Raw genomic sequence first — 23,767 nt, 5'->3', positions numbered from 1 at the left:
AAAGAAAAGTAAAAATTAGCCCCATATTAGGGTGAAAGATTTTTTCCACTTGTCTTAATATTAACCCTCTGGTCAACATAGTAGAGGAGAGACAGTGGAATCGAGAGGATTCTAGTGTTTTATGGCCCAGTTAGTGGAGGAAATGCAAAAACCAACATAGTCCCATTCACACTACAACATTGCAAGGTTCATATATCTGTGCAAGGCCGTGGTTTTTGGCATTCACAATGAAGCCTCCCCCCTATTGGAAAATTCCATGCTGTTCACACACAACCATTCCTAAAACAATTCTCACACAGGCTGCCTAAATAAAGGATTTTAAGACTTATTTTGCAGTTGCATGGGCTGTTTATCCTGATGGTTTAGCCAAAAGTATGTGTTTGTGTCCCATTTAATCATATGTGCCCATGATGATTTTTGTAACTTCATTCATTTTGCTGGATTTTTATCCTGTGAGCAGGTAGCAACAGAGTTCAAAATGTAAGGGCTCTCATTAAGCAGTTTGATGAGTATTATGTTTTTGTTTGTGCTAAGCATATTGTAGGATGTGAAATTGTGAGGGTGTGGCAGTGATTATTATCCCACTTGTAGATTTGCTTTTTGGCTAAAACTGAATTGGATGTTCTGAACAGAGCATTCCCTCAGGTGCTCTATTGCCTACCACAGCGATGTTCAGCATGAACGTGGAAGGTGCTTAATAACAATTTCTTAAATTATATTAGACACTGATGATTAAATTCACTATATTATTTATGATGATTTGTAATCATTATCACAGAAAAGACTTGAGAACCCAACAACAATCAGATACATCAAGGTAAGGCTGGGCGATACAGCCAAAATCTTTTATCCAATATAAGTAATTTCATATCTCGATAATGATAAATATTACAATATAGAATGTTTCTGGTAATTTAATAAATAGTCAATATGAAATAATTACATGGTAAAGCCTACTTTAAGAACTTTAGTGCAAAATGACCATAACATGCAAGGATCAGAAAATAAAGGGTTATCCAAATGGCGCATTTATTGCTGTAACGCAGTCGAGCCGCTGGTTTTTTGACATCACGATAGAAACGATATAGAAAAATATATATAAGTTTAGGTCGTTTTGACAATATATATGGTCATATCGCCCAGCCCTACATCAAGGTTATCAACCACAGACTATATATATATATAGAGAGAGAGAAGATCAGTGAACCAATGGACATCACAACATGTTTTCACATCTCCTACTACTTGAAATCTACTCTTCACATTATTTTCTTACTAAAGTAATCTAGATTTAGGCTATTTAATGTCCTTGTGCTTAAGAAATACTTAAATGTGAAATCTATTATAGATTTGCTGTCTTGCAGGGATTGTGCCCTCAAAAATCAGAAAAGCCCTTTGTGTGTGGCATTATCCAACCAGATTTGTTTGTTTAAAAACACAATACAGTTGAGATTCACATATATCACATGATGAAGATCATGTGATATGATCAAAAGCTCCAGACCAGCTACCAAATGGGCCTCGAGTTGAGGTTCCGTTAAACTAAATATGTTGTGAGGTGAAGGTGCACTGCATCCGTGAGTGATGCCGTTTTTATTCACACCTGACCTGTGGTGGAAGCAATAGGGAAATGTTACTAATTCCTGACGAGGCAAACTGCCAGGCTGATGTTAACAACATGGGCACCTATTTACATATAAAACAGGTATGAAAAACAGCCTGCTGTCACATTTACATACTAAAATATGTGAAAGGGTCCTTAGAAGGATGTATAAGTGCAGCAAAAAAAACTAAATATGGGTAAAAGATCAAGCTAAACAATAATCTTACCATGTATGACAGAAGACAGGATAGAGATAAGATAAACCACATGAGGCTGAATTCCATCACAGACCTATTCGTTATTCATCAATGGCACATACTAAAAAACTACAACCAAAACACTTAACCTTTTGATTCATACAGTACTTTTTCATTTTACAAAGACGGCTTTGAATGCAGGGCAGAAGCAAAAGAATGATCAATTGCCATGCTTGTTCACACAAATGTCACATATTGCACCAGGCAATCTCTGACCATCAACTGAAATCAATTTGTCTGCTGCTGCTCCGTCAGAGTAAGGCCATCAAAAGAGTGCTCTGTTTGAGTGGCCTCATCCAGCTTACTGGTGGGGACAACAACAGGAAGTGGATGTGACTATTGACAGACTTTGAGTCATATCAGTACAGCCTCAGGCTCAAATACATCTCTCGGTGAATGTGCAATCAACGTGGCTTTTACTGTCATTCTGCTCGCTTCCATCAATGAGCAAAAGTGAGTCTGTGAAAGCACAGTTTATTTTTGCTCAGTGTTTTTGTTTATTGCACTGGGGTTGTGGTGCTTGTGTCACACAGTCGATGTTGGGAGGATCTTGGAGAGGGATTTGAAAAAGCACACTGAGTGCTATTCAAACTAGGGATCACACAAACTGTTGGATCTCTCCGGCATCTTAGTGTGTACACTTAGTGTGACACAGGCACACACACATTATATACACATTGGGATACATCACACAAACAAACTTGAGCGCACACACCACAACCAAAAGAGCAACACATGCACAAGACCGGCTCTGGAGCCACAACAGAGCGCTGCTGTTTTAATGGGAGCGACCTGTTGCTACTGCGGGCTGTGTGGAAAAGCTGGGCTGCTGCCAGCGCTGCAGCCAGCAGCCAGCAGCCACTGAATGAACCCAGTACCCTGACAGTGGGTCACATGGTCCTCAGGCCTCTGGGCCACCGCCTGCATGCCTGCCTGCCCTGCTGTCAGGGCGGCTTTCAATCATTCATCTTTCTGGCTCCAGCACCAGGGGCCATCCCATTCAATGCAAATCAGTTTATACTGCAAAGATGCCACACACTGAGCCTGTCACTGGGCCACAGAGGACAGTCCCATGTGTTTATGGCAGGAAGCAGAAAATCAGGCAGACATCACCACACTACTTCCTTCATCATAGATAGATAGATACAAGTCTGTTTTTGCTCTATTTTCTGCTGCTGCTTAGGTAAACAAGAGAGTCAGCAGCTGGTTTTACATTCCTCAAAGATAGAACATCACACTCAAATATTTAAAATTAAACAACAGAATGGGAACATCGAATATGCTCACCTAGTGCTGGAAAACAGTCCGTTAAGCAAAAATTGGTTTGTGTTCAAATGCCACATTGGAACCAGTAGTAGTGTGATCTACTACACAGGGCCAAGTTCCTCTTTTAAGTTCCCTGAAAACACATCACTAATGATAAGAATATTATGGGTAGGTGTAGCGGAGAACCAAACCACAGCTACTGTAATTTTGAAAGCCGAGTAGACTCGCTGCTTTAATCCTGCGATGACATGAACAGCAACTTCTTTTATGACTCATGTTGAAAATGTATTCATTTCCATTCAAGACAAGACCAGACATGAACTAAATTATAGATAGATCACGCAGCTGGATGTATTCAAATATATACCAATCATACTCATTCTGTCCTTAAAAAAAAATTGTCGATAACACGCGAATGAAACATTTGGTCTGTTGCACATCAAATGACCTGGCTGTTGTGACGTGAGTAACTGACGGGATGAATGAAGCAAAAAGTATGTTTGTCTGGGTCACGAAACTGGGAGCACTCCAGCCTGAGAGGAGTACTGTCATGTGATGCTGACAGTGTGCTACCATCAATAGAAGCGTACCCTTCTTGATGATAATACATCCTAACTCCTGTGGTGCAGACAGGCACAATAAGTTTGCCTGTGTACAGGGGCAAAATTTCAAACATTCCTCAGATTCTGCATGCAACTGGTGGCCCTTTTGCATCAACGGGGCTGCGAGGGGATTGGGTGGGAGGTGACTGGTATTTTCTAAATAGAACAGGGAGAGCCAAGTAGTCACTGGCTGCATCATTACGCCAACTTGTTGCGTCTTCTCCAGTCACATGCCAAGTCCCCCTGCGTACACACACTGGACAGATGTAGTCTCATGACTAGTAAAAACATTTTGACACTAAAAGCGTTACGGGTACAACATGCCTGGGGACAATGTTCTCTTTCCAGACTATACAAGTAACTTCTGGGAGGCAAACAGACAGTAACATCAGTAAAGTGAGACATTTAAGCTTTGCATCTTGCATGCCCATTAAACTTGTGCTGACAAACCTTTTCATTTTTGACTCCCACATCAGTATGCTTCATATCACAGACTCCTCAAAAATAAACCTTCTTGACAAAATGACTGCAGTTAACAATGATTAAGTAAATAAATGCATAACTGTTATCATTGTAGGTGGGTTGATAACAGTGAGGACAGTAAAACCTATCACCAAAACAGCTACTCACATACATTTTGCAATTGTATGGATTACAGGGAAAGAAAAATAAGAATATAACTCTATTATAACTTTCCTTTATGACTCCCCTGGTGTGCAAACTGTGGACCTAAAAAAGTCCCTGGGTCCCATTTTTAAAACCTCTAAAAGGTGGCATCTAGTCACAATAAAAATTTACTACTTTGGATCACTGAACGTGAATGCAACAGTTACAACAAAACAGCAACAAGCTAGCAAAGCTAACGACTGTACAATTATTGCCTGGCCATAAAGTCCTCACTCAAACACGTAAACAAACGCAGTAGTAGTTAATAACAATGAATGAGCTGCTCTCCTGTTGAGCTCATTTGTTTTCATTTGCCTCCTGGGTCATTAAGTACAAGCGAAAACAACTTTCTCGTAGAGGTGAACCGTTTAAAGTCTCTGCAGATATTTTGGCCTGAGGGCTGTGTCTCAAAAGTGGTCATTGTCAAAAAATGAATGGTTAACTGAAGAACACTGGCTGTTGTTTGTAGAAAAAAAATAACAACGCATTATTTACTACAGGACGTTTATAAGCCCTTGACTTTACGACTAAATAACTTCTACGGCGAAGTGAAGTCAGGAAAGTAGCTCATTTCAGGTTTGCTTTTAGCGATAGAAAGGATATGGGGCCTAGCAGGGCAGCTTGGGTGAGAATAACCGCATCCCATGTAAGTACAATGGGGACCTACCCTGTCTAGCTGTCGACCTCTTGTAGTTAAACATGCGAAGGAAACGCGGACATTTACCTGGGCAGGAATTCAACAATGTGTCCGTCTCATTATAGTGAGCTGTTTCGGCGGTATATTAAGTTGATAAGTCCTTCAACAATCTGGACAAAAGTGCTCTCATTTACTCCGTTTCTTTGCCTTTCTTCCACTACACCTCCCAAACGCGCTGTCTGCAATGCCTCTGTGGCAGCCTGCTCTCCCGGGTCCTAAAGCCGACCATTTTAAGAGTCCCACTCATAGGAGGAGCGGTCAGCCGTCTCATTAAAAAAAAAACTGCAGTGTTTCTATAGGAGCTTATTTGGGGCTGCGTGGCCTTGCTGAACTCCGCGTTGTTTTATCTGTGCCGGTGGTTTCCAAAATAGGACCTACAGAGGTCCCTGTAAGGGTTCCAGGGGATCCTCAGTACAATGGGGGTATCTGTTTTTTCCTTCCTGAAACATTCAGCATTAGATAATGCTACAAGACTGACTTTTTTGTTACAGCTGTTCATTAGTGATTTAATGTTTGTACTACCTGCTGTAGCCTACAATGAGCTGTAGTTAATTATCGATTAATCTGCAAATTATTTATTTGGTCTGTAAAATGTCAGAAAATGTTAAATGGAAAAGATGCTCATCATCATTTCCCAGGGCCCAAGTTGGCATAGGTTATTTATATTATAAATTATTATAAAAAACTAAAATATTCACTTTACTATCATAGGTATAGAAAATCAAGAAAACCAGCAAATCCAGCAAATATTCACATTTGAGGAGCTGGAACGAGTGAACTTTATTATTAGTTATTAGCTAAATTAATTTCCAATACTTTCTGCTGGAGGCTGTAGACAGTTGTGTAATACCCCTTAACATTTTATTAGAACAAAATCTTATCGATAGTAATTTAATCATATAAATGTAATTTAATCATGTAAAAGTAGTGATGTAAAAATACTACAAGCAGCAACAAAATTCCCTTAAATTGTACTGAAACACAAATACTCTATATTTAAATACACAAACTAATACAAAATGTCCACCATGAAACAGTGTAGAAAGGGTAATTCCCAAAATGTAATATATATATATATATATATATATATATATATGAAGTGTGTATACAGTGGCTATAGTTTGGTCAATGCCACTGTGCAGACTGCCTAATGTCATTTTTGTGCTATCTGCCTTCAAAGTGTTATTTGTGTGGCTTACCACTTTTTGAAAAATCAACAAAATTATAAAAAATAAAAGATTAAAACTCAAAGTAAACGATAAAGGATAAAGTAAAAAGTGAAATATTCCTGACAAACACTAGGCCAAAAAGGACTTCTAACTCAGATTTAAATAAGGAGGCCTGGCTTTGGTGCTTAAACGTGTTTCAGACATGTAGTTCTGTATACTCTAGTAAAATTATTTTGAAATTAATTTGAAAAACTAACAGGTTAGTAGTGTAGCATGGATGTGATGCTACTAGTCTTCAGTTGTTTGTCAGCACTCAAGCAGAAGGCTTCTGCTATTGGTTTGTGGCCTATTTTTGGAGACAACTGATTTGGTAAAATTACAGTAGTCATGTTAAAAAAAAAGAAAGACATTCTTTCACTTTGAAGTGTTGTCAGGTGGAAAAAGCCATTGACATTTGCAATAAAAGGCACATCAGCCATGAAGTGAAGTTCAGATTCGAACATAACCTTTAGATTTCTTTGTGGCCAGAGGTAAAGCCTACTGAATGCACTTTTACAACCATTATTTCTTTTATGGAACCTCAGCACATCAGTTTTATCCTGGTTGAGATGTGAACATGTTTTCTACTGCATCACCAGTGGTCATCATCAGTGAATGGTGTAAAAGCATAACTACTGAGCTTGCATATAAACAGATCCATCTCCATGATAAATGCTTCACCCACTTATGAAAACTGTGTGAAAGCTTAAAAAAAACTAGCAAATGGACCTTGAATTATCATGGTTTTGTCAAAGTATTATTTCCAGGGTCAGTACTATACTCTCTGGCTTAATATTTAAAAATGTCATCAGTTGTGTCAACAGGAGATGCAGCATAAACCTTTATATGTGAGATTATCAGATTATAACCCTGCTTGTTATACCACATTATATTTAGATAAACAGTCAAATAAACTGCCTACCAGAGAGGTAGGAGTCAAATCAGTTCGGTACAGGTACAGACAGGCCAGCTCAGTCAGACTCAAAAGAAGTCAGGGATCCTCTGTATCAAATGAGGCCCTCATATGACTTTGTCTATTATATTTTTAAATCCACATTAAATTTAGATAACCTCTCTCCATCCACACCACCTTGCTCTATATGTTGTATTTGTGATCCTTTGACAGTTTACATTCTTTAAAGACACATTAAATATATTTTGTATCTATAAGCACATCTCCTTTATCAGCTTTGGTACACTTGCAGTGAACTACAAATGTCTGTGATATAAAAAAGCAAGACAATGCTTTTGAAAGGTTGCGCAATAACCGATAAATAATGTTACAAGGACAGGAAAGCAGGGACAGCTGCCAACTTTCTCTCCGTGATGAATAACGTATTGGCTTCTGCCTTCTGTCTCTCAGCCTCCTCTGTTGTCATTTCCCCTCGTTGTCATTTACACTGTAATGTGTTCCTCACTGCTACTATGTGTCAGCCTTGCCAAGCTGTCCCTGTCATACAAACGGAGCTGAGTGAGGGTATGCCATACTTTCTGCTGCTGTTATTCAGTGGTGCTCTCCTCCTCCTCCTCCTGCTCCTCCTCCCCCCCCCCCTTCCTCCTCCTCCTCGGCTGTCTCTGGTCCGGTAATGGGAATGCCTAGCCTGTTGTTTGGCAGGTTCAAAGCAAAAGTAGCAAGATCAAAGAGTCAAAATGAGTTAATAATGTTTTTCCTGTCAAAGACTCACCTGATCTCTTTTCTTGTCTGCTTGCAGTATCTGTACAGAGTATAACAAACAGAACAGAACTTATTGGGCTGTTGAAGGAGAATACTATAATAGGGTCAAGTGGTGGGGGGGGTCTGACCAATACAGCATTTCCTGGCTACAGCAGTGTAATGTTGCTACAACTGTCACATTATTTTATAGGATGTATTACCACCTGTTATGCAGCTTTGCCTACAGTGCCAAATATTCAAATATTTAATGCATAGAGAGTTTGTTGCATTGTAATGAACTTCCCAGCTTGCCTTTCTTTAAGTTTGCCATACATAAAATAAACCCTTAAAGGTTCCATGACATGGTGCTCTTTGGATGCTTTTATATAGACCTTAGTGGTCCCCTAATACTGTATCTGAAGTCTCTTTCCCGAAATTCGCCTTGGTGCAGAATTACAGCCACTAGAGCCAGTCCCACAATGAGCTTTACTTAGTGTCTGTAGCTATTGAGGAGGAGAGAGGGGGGGGCAAGGTGGAGAGTGGGGGTGTGGCTTGACCAACTGCCACTTTGCTCATTTGAAAGCCATGATGCCTCTCTCTCATGGGTGGGCCAAATTCTCTGGGTGGGCAAAGCAGAGAAAGGGGAGGTAACCTTGCTCCTTATGACCTCATAAGGCATACTCAACGTAATCAGTCAAATTGGGTTACTTAAGCTATTGTATGTCACCTGGAAATGTACTTCGAAATCTCAGACCATGCTAAACCATAGAGGCCACTCTGAAGGGTCCGTGCACCATCCTCCCCAATATAGTCCAAGAAGGGGTCCCAGATTTCGAAAAAAGCGAAAAGGCATGTCTCTGAGCCAGAAGCTAATAGCTTCTAATGGGAGAAGTTCCAACACACTCTGAGTCCATTGTGAAATCGTGGGAACAGAGTCTGAGATCCACAGAAGAAGAATGCATCTCCTTGCATTAAAGAGAAGCACCTCCAGCAGCCTTAGTTTGGAGGAGCCGAGACCCAATGCTTTAGGATTGAATCCCAGAATACAGCTGACGGGAGTAAGAGCTAGTTTTTTCTTGAATATAACATCAATTTCCTCACATATTTTGACCCAGAAGTGATTAATAAAGGGGCAATCAAATATACAGTGGAAATATGTACCTTCAGAAATCATACATTTATTACAAAATTTCAAGAGCAATGGGTTGAACCTATTGCGTTTCACCGGTGTGATTTGGAGCCTGTGTATGACCCTAAATTGCATCTCCATGGCTTTGTTGGTAAATAAGCAACCTGCAGGGCCTGACCAAACCCCATTCCACACATCGTCCAAGATAGTCTCCCCCAAATCCGCTTCCCAGAGAGATCTGATGTGAACCGTACAGTCACTGGTTGAAGTTGTCAGGGCCTTGTAAAACCTGCTAATAAGTTTCCTGGAGTCCGGCTTCAGAAGAGCCTTCTCCACAACTGAAATGGAAAACAATTGTAGCGTAGTGAGTTTCAACCTGGCTTGCTTGTTCTTCCAGAGAAAGGAAGTCATAGAGCTGTTTATAACAGAAAGAGATTTTCTTGTTAACAAAGCTGGGATCATTTGGAAAGGATACAGTAACGTCAGTATAGTCATTCTGATAAGATTCACCCTACCTAGGAGAGACAGTGGCAAAGCCATCCATCGGGCCAGGTCTTCCTTAATCTTACGAATTGCAGGTACAAAATTGGCTTTGTAGAGGCCTGAGTAATGTGTACGCCCAGGTAGACAAAACCGGATGGGGACCAGCGGAAAGGGGCGGAGCAGGAAACATGAGAAGTGAGGGGCATAGCTTCAGATTTAGAGTAATTACTTTTGTAGCCTGAAAATCGGCCAAAGGAGTTAATTATGTCAACAACCCATGTGATAGAAGATTCAGGACTGCTTAGGTAAAGGAAGACATCATCACAGTAGAGTGAGATTTTATGACACGTGGGGCCCACTTCGATGCTTGTCACCAAAGGATCAGCTCTAATGGCCTCTACTAGGGGCTCCATGGCAAGGGCTAATAAAAGTGGAGAGGCCGGACAACCCTGTCTAGTGCCCCGTCTTACTGAGAACGGGAAAGACCTCAGGCCATTTGTAATAACAGAAGCACGAGGGGCAGCATATAGCAGAGATATCCATTTAATAAAATTGTCACCAAGGTTACATTTTGAAAGAACACCCAGCAGGTAGGGCCCCTCAATCCTCTCAAAGGCCTTCTCTGCATCAAGGGAGATGACGAGAGATTTGGCCTTTGATGTTGAACCATACTGTATGAGGTTCAATAGTCTCCTTACATTGTTGCGCAAGTTACGACCCATTATGAACCCAGTTTGGTCCACCGAAATTAAATCTGGAAGGACACCCTCAAGCCTCTTAGCCAGAATTTTTGCCAATAATTTTCGGTCTACGTCCAGCAGGGCAATTGGTCTGTAGGAGGCGCATTCATCTGCAGGTTTGCCTTTCTTTAAAATTAGGGAAATGTTTGCATCCATCAGTGTCAGGGAGAGCCCCAGAATCAAAGGAATGGGATAGCATATTAAGAAGAGGGTCAACCAACAGGTCTCCAAAAGTTTTATAAAATTCAGGGGTCAGCCCATCAGGTCCTGGGGCCTTGTTATTTTGTAAGTCACCGATAGCCTCTATCACTTCCACATGTCTTTTTTTGATTATAAGATGCTGGTCGAGATGCTTTAAAAATACTGTAAAAAGTGTCAAAACAATACTCAATCCATGAGAAAATGCAGCCCATATTCAGAAACGGTGCCTTTAAACAAGCTGTCAGAACTTCCTTACAGTTGTGATGTCACAACTATACTATATATAGGTAGAAAGTGCTGCTACAGTGCCCCGGCTGCAATGACAGTGCAGAGACGCCAAGATCGCAGATGCGGAAGACCCGAAAATGCTGACCAATGAGAGCAGGCTAGGGTTTTTTGTAAACATGTTCTAGTAGAAACCCAAAATACAGTATGAACCTGAAAATGTGTATAATATGGGACCGTTAAATACTTTATACATTTTTTTATTAAAATGTGCAAAGTAGTGTTATATTGTAAAGTCCAACAGTTTAAATCTAGCACAAATCGAGTGTGCAACGATGTATGAATACAGAACAGTACAACACAGTATATGTGTGTAAAGAGTGTAAAATACAAAAACAAATCACAAACCAAGAACGAATATAAAGGGATACTCATTTTATTTAACTTGTATAACAGCTGTTGTGATAAATCAACCAATCTTGTTGAAGATTAAACCCACTGACCGTCAGTCATTATAACCTCATGCTGTGCAGCCAAACATTGTTCAAACTCAACATTTTATTTCAAATTCTTTTGAAGATCCAAAACTTTTCACACATACTGAATATGTTTGGCTAATGTTTTGTGGAAAAGTTTATAAAATGATGTTCATGACATCAAAGATATTTCCATTTGATGGAATGTTGCAGCTGTTGGGTTTAAATATTAAGAGCTGGAACAAGCTGATACACAATGCAGTCAGAAAGTGTGGCTTCTTATGACTTTAGGGGGGAAAACAATGGAGGAGCTGCATGTTGAGGGGGTTTAAGATGATTTTCGATGCATAAGGATGCATTACAAGCATCCTCAGACAGCCATCTACAACACAACTCAAGCCCACCCCTATGGTGAGACTTGGTCCAGTGGGGAGAGTGATGTGGTTCAACTGTGGCTGGATGGCTGGCTGGTTGGCTGGTCAGGCTACCCTGGAATGCAGGGTCTTTTGTTTGTCTGAGAGAGGAGTGGGTCAGGGGGAGAATGCCATTGATGATTGCAGAGAGGAAGAAAGAACCTCCAGGAAGTGTTCTCTCTCTCTCCCCGCTCCCCCACTCTTATTCTCTCTCGCTCTCTTTCTCTCTCTCTGTTTCTCTATCTTTTTCTGTGTGTGAGAACCTTCACCGTGCCGAGCCTCTCTCTCTGAGGCCATGGTCCCCAGACACAACCGCTGCTTTGTCTTGCCCTGAACACACACCCCTCCTCTACTGGGCGCCTACGTTTGCCAGGGAAACACAGGGCCACTGCTCCTATTCTTATCCACATCGCTGCTCCTGCATGGATGGTGTGTGTGTGAATGTGAGTGCTGAATGGTAAATTGTTTTTTTATGTGGCACACTCATCTGATACTTTAGTATAAACATTTAGCTTACTGGTGTTTTGTCAAAAGTTCATCTTTTTGTTTCTTGCACAGCACCAATGAATTTTTTAGACCAAATAGAGAGAGTTTTTATTTAGAGAGCATGACACTCTCTTGCTTTGTGATCATCTGAACATGACTAGAGTGCAAATATCCACCCTCTGTAACAGTAACAGCCAGACTAAAAATGGAATAAAGCAGTAAGTGGATAAGAATCTAGCTGGTGGCCCCTTCCGACCAGTGGCTGCCGCCTCCTGTCACATTGCTCATTCCCCTCTGTGTCAGAAGGCTGTGAGGAGCTGCAAATGGCCCTTTCAAAACACACAGCAGCTGGAACACAGGGCAAAGGTGACTGAAGCAGTTGGGGGAGCACAGGGAGGGACAGGAGGGGGGGCACGAGATGAGCAGCTGCAACCTCGAGCCCCTGTTTCTCCACTGTGCCACCATCAAAAACAGAACACAGTCCGGAGACTGTGTTTTTTTGTTGTTGTTTTTTTACATTGCCTGATAGTCTAATCAAATGTGTGATTTTTTTTTCTCCAAACTTAGTTCACATCAACCAGCATAATTTGTATCTTCAGACAATTTAGGCTAAATAAGTCACAGCCTGGAGCTGGTTTGGTCTGAGAAAACAAAGGCACTGGGTTGTGGTGCCAGGGAATTCCACAACCCAAAGCAGGATTAGGGAGAACAGCCGTTAAAAGTTCCCAATAGTCCATTGACCCTCCAAATTAACAAAGCATGATTTATAATTCTCAGTTTTGGATACTTTCAATATCAATTATTTGTGACAAAAGGGTTTCTTTTATCCACAGCAGACATAAAAAAGGCAACATTTTGGGAAGCTTGCAAATCCAATTTACATTCTGCATTGGAACTTTTTAAATCATATGATCTTCAAACATATCTGGATAGAAAAGGAATGATTAGACTGTCTACTTGAAGCCGTATCTTACAAAAGTCATCAATTGCTCTATTTGTCCGTTTCTCTACTTTGCGATAGGCTACTTCCGGATGTATCACACTGAAAGTCATGAAAGTTCATGGGACAGGTGTTGTAATAAGACAGCCAATTGATGTTCCCAGTGTACTCTGCTACTTGCTGCCGCTGTGTGAATTCACGGAGTAGTACAGAAGTTATTGTGGCCGCGCGATATCGCGAGACTTGTGCCATTATCAACCTGCTTGACACACAGCAGCGCTGAGTGCAGCCTGCCTTGCCAGGGTCGGACTGAAGCTCAAGAAACGACAAGGAGAAGCGAACATCTGGCCGCACATCATGAAAGGACGTGGGAGCTTCTAGGAAAGAACACGACGAACCGGGCAGAAATAAATGTAAGTACAGTGTTTGTGTGCTTTTAAACGGAGGAAGCGAAAGTTAAAGAGTGTCCCCTCGCCTCTTCGTTCAGCGCAGTTGCTGTGAGTTCCTCTGCTGTTTAAAAGGCTCCTAGCAATGCGTTGCCCAACACGGACATGGAGCTCGGTTTACTGCGTCCTTGGCTCTCCTGTATACTCTTTACACTTTTCTTTCTCTTATTAAAATAACTACTGCGCGCAAAATTCTACATATGCACATTTTTCTCGACAGCATCAAACTTTAATATTCAATTCACTCGACTTTTTTTCTTACCATCTGCCTTTTCTGTTTCGAACTAACTCCTTTAAACAAATATTTCACAGTTGTGCGCGTGTGTCTGATGAGTGCGTAAAAGGGCAACAAAGCGTTTTTATTCTTCTATTTTTCTTTGGTGATAAATTACCCGATTAGAAGAAGTTAGAAATTCCGTGTAATCTTGTGACACTTGTGAGTCCATTCTTTTCTTTTTTTTAAATTGTGTGTGTCGTTTAGACCGCCTAGCACAGAGTTAACATATGGCTTAAAGAGGAGCACAGCTGGAGGTAGCGTTTCCATTGCGGTGATGTCAGAGCAGCTGACTCCACAGCTTGCAGTGTAATTAGCAAACAGAGCACCAGTTTACTCACTCTGCACTGCTCTTATTTTTTTCACGTTAGCCTCCTTCCCCCGATGGACGAGTGCTATCATTCCCAGTCCCGCTTGCTTGTTCTGTAAACACCGCTGTTTTCGCGTGCGATTGGGAACGCGCTTGTGCGTCACTTATCGCAAATTTTGGAAGCTCAAGAAGTGGGCCGACTACAACAAACACGGAATACTTCGGTTAATTTGGAGAGTGGATCCGTGTACACCGTAATACATGGGTGGGTGAGCGCAGCGTAGCGTATCCTGCACCACTGGAAAGAATGTGGGATTTATGTTCTCAAGTTGGATAAAGTTATTGCTGTAGACCTTTAGGGGAATTCATTCTTTCTGAATAAAGTTTTGTATTTGTGAATGATTTCGCGAACTTGTATTTTTTTATTTTTTTTTACAGGTTTATTGTCTTCCAGCCTATGTTTGCTCATACTTTTTAAATGATTTGGCTTAAGCTATTCCTCACATTGGCTCTGCTTTTGGTTACTTTGTATCTGCCTCTGATATGCGACGGCAGCTCCGCTGTGCCCTCTAAATGGCTTCATTTCGTTTATCCAGTATCCTGTTTTTCCTGTTTTTCATCAGGTTATGAAGGAAGAATGGAGTTCCCAGACCATAGCCGCCAGTTGCTGCAGTGTCTGAGTCAGCAGCGTCACCAAGGTTTCCTCTGTGACTGCACTGTTGTTGTCGGGGAGGCTCGATTCAAAGCGCACAGAGCCGTGCTGGCCTCCTGCAGCATGTACTTCCATCTCTTCTACAGGGACCAGCTGGACAAAAGGGACGTTGTGCATCTCAACAGTGACATTGTGACAGCCCCGGCTTTCAGTCTGCTCCTTGAATTTATGTATGAGGGGAAGTTGGAATTCAGCTCTCTCCCGGTGGAGGATGTCCTGGCAGCAGCCAGTTACCTCCACATGTATGATATAGTGAAAGTGTGTAAAGGCAAGCTTAAAGATAAGGAACTCTCCTCTCTGGATGAAAAGATAAGTGAGGGTTTGGGACTCGGCTGTCTGGACAGGGAAAATTCCTCCGAAGGCGAGTTGCACAGTAAGCAGCTCATCCGGCGACAGGCCCAGGCACAGTCTCAGGGGCTTCACAGAGCCCCCCCGGCAGACGAGTTTGACATGGACAACAGCGAAGTCAGGCTGGCTGTCACAGATTGTGATAGGTCTGCATGGAGCAGGCAGAAGGCAAACGGTCACTCTGGCAGGTCCCCGGACCTTGTAGGTGTCAATTATTTGTCAGCAGAGGCCGAGCCCTGCGTCCAAACAGCTGGAAAAACAAAAGCTGATGTCAGTAGTTCCACCGTATCGCTGTCCCAGAGGTCCCGGGCTTCAGATGACATGGACTGTGCACTGGATTTGTCTTTCAAGCCTCTGTCTAGCAGAGATCCCTTACACCCCTCCTACGTCTCGGGACAGCTGGCCCTCGACAGCCAGCAGCAGGGCACTGAGCCACTTGTTAAAGACGAACATGACTTGCTGTCAGAGCAGGAGGACAGTGAGCCGATGAGCCCTGAGAGCCAGCGCTTTGGGAATAGTGCCAGGAGCTCAGTGGTGACAGGGTTCGCTGCCCTCTTCCCAGGCAACAACGGCTCCACAGCCGCCCTGCTCTCCCAGGAGGAGGACCTGATGGACGAGGCCTGCAGAGGGAGGGAGGGCGCCCCAGGCAGGGAGGTAGAGGAGAGGAGGGGTAGGCTGCTGGGGGACAGCGAGGAGGAGGAGGAGGACGACTTGGCCTCTTCAGACATCTCCACCTCCAGCGGGGTGCTCCTGCCCCCGGGGCAACAGGTGTGCGTGTGCCCCCTCTGCAGTAAAATCTTCCCCAGCCCCCATGTGCTGCAACTGCACCTCAGCTCACACTTCCGTGAGAAAGACGGCGCTCGCTCCAAGTTGTCCCCCGACGGCTCGGTCCCCACCTGCATGCAGTGCAACAAGACCTTCTCTTGCATGTACACCCTCAAGCGTCACGAGCGCACGCACTCTGGCGAGAAGCCATACACCTGTGGCCAGTGTGGCAAGAGCTTCCAGTACTCCCATAACTTGAGTCGGCACGCTGTAGTTCACACACGCGAGAAGCCTCACGCTTGTAAGTGGTGCGAACGGCGCTTCACCCAGTCTGGGGACCTCTACCGCCACATCAGGAAGTTTCACTGTGGCCTTGTCAAGACTCTCGCCATTGGATAAAACACTTCTCACCAGTGCCATGACACAAAGACCAAATGTTGTTTCATACATTGAAAACTACTACTGAACACTTTCCCCATTAGTACATACATGTTGGCAGTTTATTGGAGATGTTTTTGGATTCTACCACCCCATGTGGCATTTCTCAAGTTAAGGATGTAGCAATGTTAAAACTGGAGCTGTTTTCTGTGTCATAGGCATACATGATGGTCAGAAGCAGACAGTTGAAGGTGCACAGGCTGTTGCACAGGATAAACATGGGTGATGTGAAACCCAAGCTGGATCTGTGTGGACGAAGGTGAACAAATCAGATGATGCACTTGTTTGTTTCTCTTTTGTTTGTGTCAATCTGTTGAGTTAATTTAAGGAGTATATTTGCTGAAAGAAAAAGCATCCTATGTTCATACCCTATGGGCAAATGGGTGATAGCTAATGCTAACACATGTTAATACAATCGTCAGAGTGAGTGAGACTTTTATTTGTGCACGTGGGAGATCAGAACCGTCCACAAGTAGCAATATATGATTTTTAACTCTTACATTATTATTATTATTATTATTATTATTATTTATTTTTTGGGATTTTTTTTAGTCCTTAACAAGTAAACTACTATAAGGCAGCAAAACTAATGAAGTTTGACTACTGGAAGTATAACATAATAATGTTTGTTTGGTTGAAATGAAGTTGGTTAGTTTTTATGTTGTTTATAACAAGAGGCAAGCAGACCATCATATCACCATATTTCCTTTCTTTTTTTGTTGCCTTGGGGTGAGATACCAGCTCTTTAGTTGCTAATGTATGTGAGCACATATCGATGAAACAGCCTTCTAATTTGCTACTTAAAAATAAGTTGTATAATCAGAGGAAGGATGGAGAGTAGTTAAAAGCTAATGCCTGTAACACTGGTGCCTACTAAAATGCTTATCACTTCACCTAGTGTACTTACTTAGACAAGAATGAGATATATCACTATGCCTTCTTGTAAAGTTCTGTGAGTTTTCAGGCCTTTAATCTGGAGTACACTCCACATACCAGGCGGTAACAAAGGTAATTGTCTACTCTGGAATGCCAATTGATCCATGAGCAACCTTAGTTAAATAATTTAAAAGAACGTCATAAAAGTGAGTAAATCAAGCTCTCGTCAATTAAATAGTTATTGACTTGTTTGGGTTAAAAAAACAGTTGCCAGTAAATGACCTTGTTATTTCGTGGTATGGCATAAAGGGTACACTGACACGGTGTTTAGGGCAAACCCTCAGCAGGCAGGGAGGGAGACAGGTGGATATTCAGTACTTTGTTGGTGTCATCAAAGCTGTGCTCCAAGTGCCATTCAGCTGAATCTACTGACTTTTCGTTCTTTGAATTAACCTTTTCACATCATAATATCTTCTTACTGTACGTGTACGTTACTACTGATGATGAAGCTGGAGCCTTTAGAGATGCTTCTCCTTGAAAGAATCTTTGGGCAGGAAATGGATTTCTTCTGTCTGTTCACATAGATGCTATCTGGATTCTTAGCAGGGGGTGTATTTGTCTAATCTGTCCTGAGAAGACTTGACCAGAATTTATTTATTAGTTTGACTTGGTTCAGGGTTTACTGTAGGTGTACTTCTTATTTCTATAAGCTTGAAAGACGCCGCGTCTTGCCTAGCGATCTTGGTACTCATTAACTGGTATTAGGGCTGTCTGTGAATCGAGTTAAATGTAATGGTATTTTAATATACCGTGTAGAAATCTCTGCGGGGTGTTCAAGATTTGTCACATGGAACATAGAGAAGCACTTGTTTTAAGCATGCATATAGTTTCAACACTATTGTCTAGGCTGCTATTTCTTACTATATGTATATTTAATGTAAATATATATTCTATTTATCAAACTGTTTTTGTTTTTCCGTGTTACAACATGTGTAAGGTGGAGAGAGTCAGGTGTCTTATCCAGACTGCAGTCTCTTAAAGTGTCACGTCATCCCCAGTGTCTCGTCTTCCGTATTCAAGAATTGATTGGACTCACTACAAATCAGAACAGTTAATACGCTAGTACCACTCTGACTGCTGTTCTGCCACAGGAAACAGTTGTTCACAAGCACAGCCACACTGATATGACATTGGCTACCTATAGAAAGGAGACAATACAGGCATTGTCCTCCCCCCCCACACACACACACACACACACACACACACCCACCACCACCAAATCCCAGGTAATTCTTAAGGGATCATTGTGTGTCTCTGTACTAGCTGTGGGGAGAAAAGGCAGCGAAAGTCTCTCTTTGCACTTTTCTGTATTGAATGGAGCCATTGGAATGTGAGAAATGTATTTAGCAAAGGGAGACCAAGGACACTGTAAACAGGTGTATTGTTTTGGAGGCATCAAAGAACAGCCCCCCCCCCATTCCCAGCATGCAGTAGATAAATGCTTCATTGTTCCTCTACATGGAGGAGATACCACAGTGATTTGATTGCACATCCATCTGGAGAATATCATAATTATCAGAGAATTGTTTTGTAGTGCTAGATTTAAAAAGACTAAAAAGATGTCTGGCAACTGTGACAATACAGGTCAAATGTAAGTGCTGACTACCTATCCATTTAAGCATAGCACACCCTGTGCTTTTTTTTATGTTAATCATCAAGACTTCTTTCAGGACACAGAAATAAATTCACATTTGATTTCTCAGCATTTGCAATGGTTTGTCAACATTTCTAAAGGAGAGGCCCAAGTCGAGAAACGAGTCAAAAGCATTTTCTCTGAGACTTACCACAATCTGTTTTCATTCTACTCCCTGACCTGCAGTCAGCGATGGGGCTTGAATGAACAAGGCTTGTGTGTTTCTTTACAAGAAATGTGATCTGGCTGTTGCACTAACACTCGTGCCGTTCGCATACCCTGAGAGTTTAATCACTTCAGTAAGAACAATAAATGTCAGATACATAGCTGTTGTGTAGTGTTAATAATGTCTATTTCAATCAGAACACAGGAATGTAGATTTTGTCACTGTTTCAGTTTTTTAAAGGAACGTTTCTTCTATGGTGCAAGTTAAATTGCTTGATTCTTTAATGTACATGTGTACAGAGGTAGAAAAACTAACGATATGTGAAGAATTTCTTTTTATTGTTTGCTGTCTTTATTTATACCTCCAGAATGATCACCAAATGTGCCTTGTAGACACGACTAGGTGTTGCATCTGGAGAAGCCCTTTTTCTATATTGTACATTTTTGCCCTTGTCTGCGGCGGTAACGTTCACATCACAGCAAAAAAAAAAAAAACATTGAAGTGATTCACAAGTGGTGTTCCTGTTTTTTCTATCATGGTCAAAAATCTGAGTCACAAAGTTCTCAAGTCCATTTCTTTTTTGCTGCTTTGCAAGAGATTACATTTGAGATTTATTTGACCGTTCTTGTGAATAAATCTGTATGTGTTAAACTGAAGACATGCATTTTTGTGATTTGGCTTTTAGTAGCCAATACTACTGGGAACTAACAGTCTGTTTATTTAGTTAATGTCACTGTTGAATGTGAAACACTTGAGATTTTGACTGTTGACTTCTATGGAAACATCGCTACTCTTGATCGAGGGCTACGTATGTTTGCCTAACTCATGCTGAATGATCTTTTAAGTCTAAAAAAAATTACTTTACCAATACTGGAATGTTGTCCTCTGCAGGTTACAACTGTGAAATTGTGTATAATCATGAGAAATATTTATTATTGCATTTGCTTCTTGTGCAACGTTTGACTGTCTCAGTTTTAATTTGGTAAAGAAAAAAAGCTTCTAAATGTCAAACGAAAGTCTTTTTTAATAGAATTTGTAGAAGTGCCATTAGAATTTAATATAATTTTTTAATAAAGGTATATTTTATAGTAATCAATTGCTTCAGTGTTAGTGGTGTAGAGATTAGAGGACAATCTTTACGCAGAATTGACATTGCTTAGATACTGAGGCAATTTACTCTTGATCTATAACTGTATGTGCATTTTCTTTGTTTGCGCTTTTGGAGTGTGCTTGTGTGCGTGTGCTGTGGAAATGTGACAATCTTGATTTAGATCTTTCTTAAGATTATGCATAGAATTAAATGGAACAACTTTCTCTCTTTGTGTGGATTTTATTCATTTACTAATCTTGTGCACTCACACTAGTTTTCACACCAGTCAATGTATCAATTTCAGACAAAATACTTTAAGCAGAAGATGAGCTTTGAATTTAATAAGAAAAGTCAGAGTAGACCGATACACTAACAATGAAACACAGCAGCAACTATCGGCCAGATAGCGTGTGTGGGCAGCACTGCAATGTGTACAGAGACAACAGAAAGTGATAATACTGCTGGTCTTACAGGCCCTATCCCTCTGAAACCATAAACTCAGCTCAAGGACGGAGCAATTTCAAGCTGGGCTCCTATTGTTCCGGACCTGTTGCCAATACTTTCCAAAAGAGATAAACCTAAGATAACAAAGCCAGCTGACTTTGTTCTCTAATTATTACTAAAACTTCACTTGATTATATCTTCTACACACATACACTCAAACACATCTATTTGTAAGTAAACAAACCTACCAAATGTGTGTCTACTTGAGGGATTCATGCCCATTCACTGGACATTTTCAATGGCGAGAACTTTTAATTATTTCCCCGCTGCACCATGAAAGAAATCCAGCTGCTCTGCTACGTGATCCCAATGGGGATGTGCTTGGGTTCCCACCATCCTCCCCCCAATCCCAGCTCACCCCTTCTGGGAACGCCATATAGACAACTGCCCCTGCCCCCATTTATCCTACCTCCACCCCCACAGCCCCCAAAACCACGGCCCCAAACCTCGGCCTCATCCCACCACTCTATTGTGTGCGTGGGTAGTAGCTCAGCCAGGCTATTGTCTGGCCCAGCTCCACAGCACGTACTTTATGCACAAACAGACGACACAACGGCGCTAGCCAGGCAGCTCCAACATAAAGAAAACAATGTCCTCCCAAGATCATTCATAAACACCCTGAACAGCCCCAGCCAGCTCACAGTAAATAAGGGCCCTCTGCAATGCTGTGGCCACCTCGCACTGTAAACATCCACAGCAGCAGGCCTCAGAGCGCCTGCTGGCACCAACATCTCACATCTGCCTAACGGGATCCAGGGCTTAGACTGCCTGGTGTGTGTGCTTTTCTTTATGGATCCAAACCTTCACATGGAAAGTAAGGGCCATGTGATAGGGCTTAGCTGCAGGGTGACGAGCTGCGATATGTGCAGTGTAACTCGATGGTGTAATAAAACATTCCTCTAAGAGGCTCAAAGCCTGGCTCATTTGGCTGTGAGTGGTTGTGTGTGTGTGTGTGTGTGTGTGTGTGTGTGTGTGTGTGTGTGTTTAGAGGTACTTGAGAGAAGTTGAGAGGAAAGTTGTAAGTGTCCACCACCTCAACAAGGCCAGCGGTGGGAGCCCTTGACCTCTGAAGGGACGGACTGCCAGGGACAGCTGGTGTGGCCTGTGTTTATTTATTTATTTCTTAACAAAAGACAGGTGGTCACACTTGAAAAGGGCACACAAACAGTCACACATGCGCTTGTATACAGACAATGCACACACACACACGGGTAGTTTTCTTTTTCTCTCTCCGTATGAACACACATGCATATGGTTATCATCCACTTAATTTTGGAGGTGCAATTCTTTTGACTTTCAGAAAATCACATTGTGCCCAAGAATAAAGAATAATAATTGAATTCCCAATTAATAATAATAGTGTGGTGTAAAAAAAACGACCTCAATATGTGACCATTATTGCGAACTTGTAAGGCTGCATTCACATTTGAAGCAGTTCTTAATCACAATCTAAAGCTACAATCAATTGCTACAAGTGCATAAATACATATCAACTAGTGCTCTCACACTGGGTTTGCCTTTTTTGGAGTGGCTCGCCCTAACAGTGCCAAGACAGTGTGTCCTTGGTCCACTATACAGCTGTCACTTACTCACACTCGTTGACGCATATTTATAGCAGCAGCATCACTGGGCTTGACGCTCACCACACTCAGACCACAGCTGGTCCCCACAAGAATGGGTGAAAGACAAAGCCACGTGCTCCCGCTGGCCGACTGCAGTTGGTCCTGTCTGGAGCGCTGTGGGTGATTATGTGGCCCCCTTCTCCTCACAGACACCCAGCCCATACATGCACCAGGGAGATGAGGACCATTCGTGGGAGGGCGGAGGGAAGCACACCGTGACCTTTTTTTTTTTTTTTTTCTTTCTTTGAATGTCACGGATGGGGATGTGCTGAAAACCTTGACAGCTGTGCTATGTTGTTTTGAAGGTACATAAACACATCATTATGGGGTTAACAGAGATCAGGGAGGGGAGCCTGAGCACCAGCATTCTTCCCTCTAATAAGTTAACAATGAATATGGTAAATGTTTTGGATGACAGACAGGCGAGTCATGTCTAATCCACTTCTGTAATGTTCTGTATCTGAAGTCCAAGTGACTTATTTTTAGATTTTCAGATTTGGGAGACATACATGACAAGGGATACCTGTATCACCAATACTATTTTCTTTAAATATTGAGGCAATAGCTGAGATTAAACTGAGTGAATAGTGAATGAATCACGAGATTGTGTTCTTTGCAGACACCATTTTCTCCACTGGCATGATTTACGTTACTCCCCTTTCTCCTAGATACAAGGGTACTAAAGGGAGGTCCCACGCAATAATGCATCACAGGAAATTGGCTGAAACAACTGGATAATGAAGTGACTTTCTGATGGTCAACACAGGGCTTCGGAACAGCGTTACTCAGCTGGTAAGACAAACTCATCTCCCAGGTCAAACAGGACCAGGGTGATGCTAACTCTGACTTTGGAGGAGAGAATAGAGGTGACTAGGTCAGTTCTCAGTGTAACTGTAACCATATGTGTCCACGTACAAAATGTTTGACAGACTTACAAAATAATACATTTAAAGTGAATTTAAAAGTGCATGTCTTAGCTCTACCTCACAGTTATTAGGCTGCACATCTCAGAATTCTGGATTAAGTCAGACACAACGGATCATTTTAAACCTTCACTAGTAATTTCAACATATAACAATAAGTATAATACACTTGTTGGAAATGGTGTGGGTTACTTGTTGATTTGATATATTTTTAATAAAAAGTACATTCCCACATTTGAGAAGCCGGAAATAACGAATATTCAATAACTTTACTCAATAAACCTATATGAAATGTTCTTGATCGTTTCAGCCGTGTAACTCAAAAGTATTACTATTAATACAAAACATCCTCTAGCTTTAGAATAACAGACATCTAGGTAGATTTTCATGAGGTAATGATCGTTTTATCTTCAAAGCAAAAAAAAAAAAAGTCTTCTGTCCAAGTGTTTGACATCCAGTTGTGAGTTCCTTAAAGCTTTATCAAGAAATGTGCAGACAACTTGACGCCTTGCCTGCCAGCAGCTGTCTGTTCATTCAGCCAGAAATCAAGCGAT

General features: G+C 41.8%; 2 protein-coding genes across 5 annotated transcripts in view; one reads left to right on the top strand and one right to left on the bottom strand.

The window, feature by feature from the left end:
- akt1 (v-akt murine thymoma viral oncogene homolog 1) overlaps nt 1-5,290 on the bottom strand; it is a 34,511-nt gene extending 29,221 nt beyond the window's left edge. Inside the window, exon 1 of one of the 3 annotated variants that reach the window (XM_078277135.1) lies at nt 5,062-5,290. The gene's annotated coding sequence lies outside the window, so the exon portion shown is untranslated. Of the gene's footprint in view, nt 1-3,147; nt 3,169-5,061 lie in introns of those variants that run through there. The other 2 variants (XM_078277134.1, XM_078277136.1) reach the window with 2 other exon arrangements.
- Nucleotides 5,291-13,301: 8,011 nt separating this feature from the next.
- On the top strand, nt 13,302-17,311 carry zbtb42 (zinc finger and BTB domain containing 42). 2 transcript variants are annotated; one of them, XM_078277264.1, is made up of 2 exons: nt 13,302-13,459; nt 14,700-17,311. In XM_078277264.1, exon 2 carries the CDS (start codon nt 14,714-14,716, stop codon nt 16,298-16,300), a length of 1,587 nt encoding a protein of 528 aa, XP_078133390.1. In that variant the 5' UTR covers nt 13,302-13,459; nt 14,700-14,713; the 3' UTR covers nt 16,301-17,311. The 2 variants fall into 2 exon arrangements, with proteins under 2 accessions (XP_078133390.1, XP_078133389.1); XM_078277263.1 differs by lacking the exon at nt 13,302-13,459 and adding an exon at nt 14,106-14,341.
- The last annotated feature ends 6,456 nt before the right edge of the window (nt 17,312-23,767 follow it).

The sequence above is a fragment of the Sander vitreus genome, chromosome 20 (genome assembly GCF_031162955.1).
Source record: "Sander vitreus isolate 19-12246 chromosome 20, sanVit1, whole genome shotgun sequence".
NCBI lineage: Eukaryota > Metazoa > Chordata > Actinopteri > Perciformes > Percidae > Sander > Sander vitreus.
This window is presented reverse-complemented; position numbering and strand designations above follow the sequence as displayed.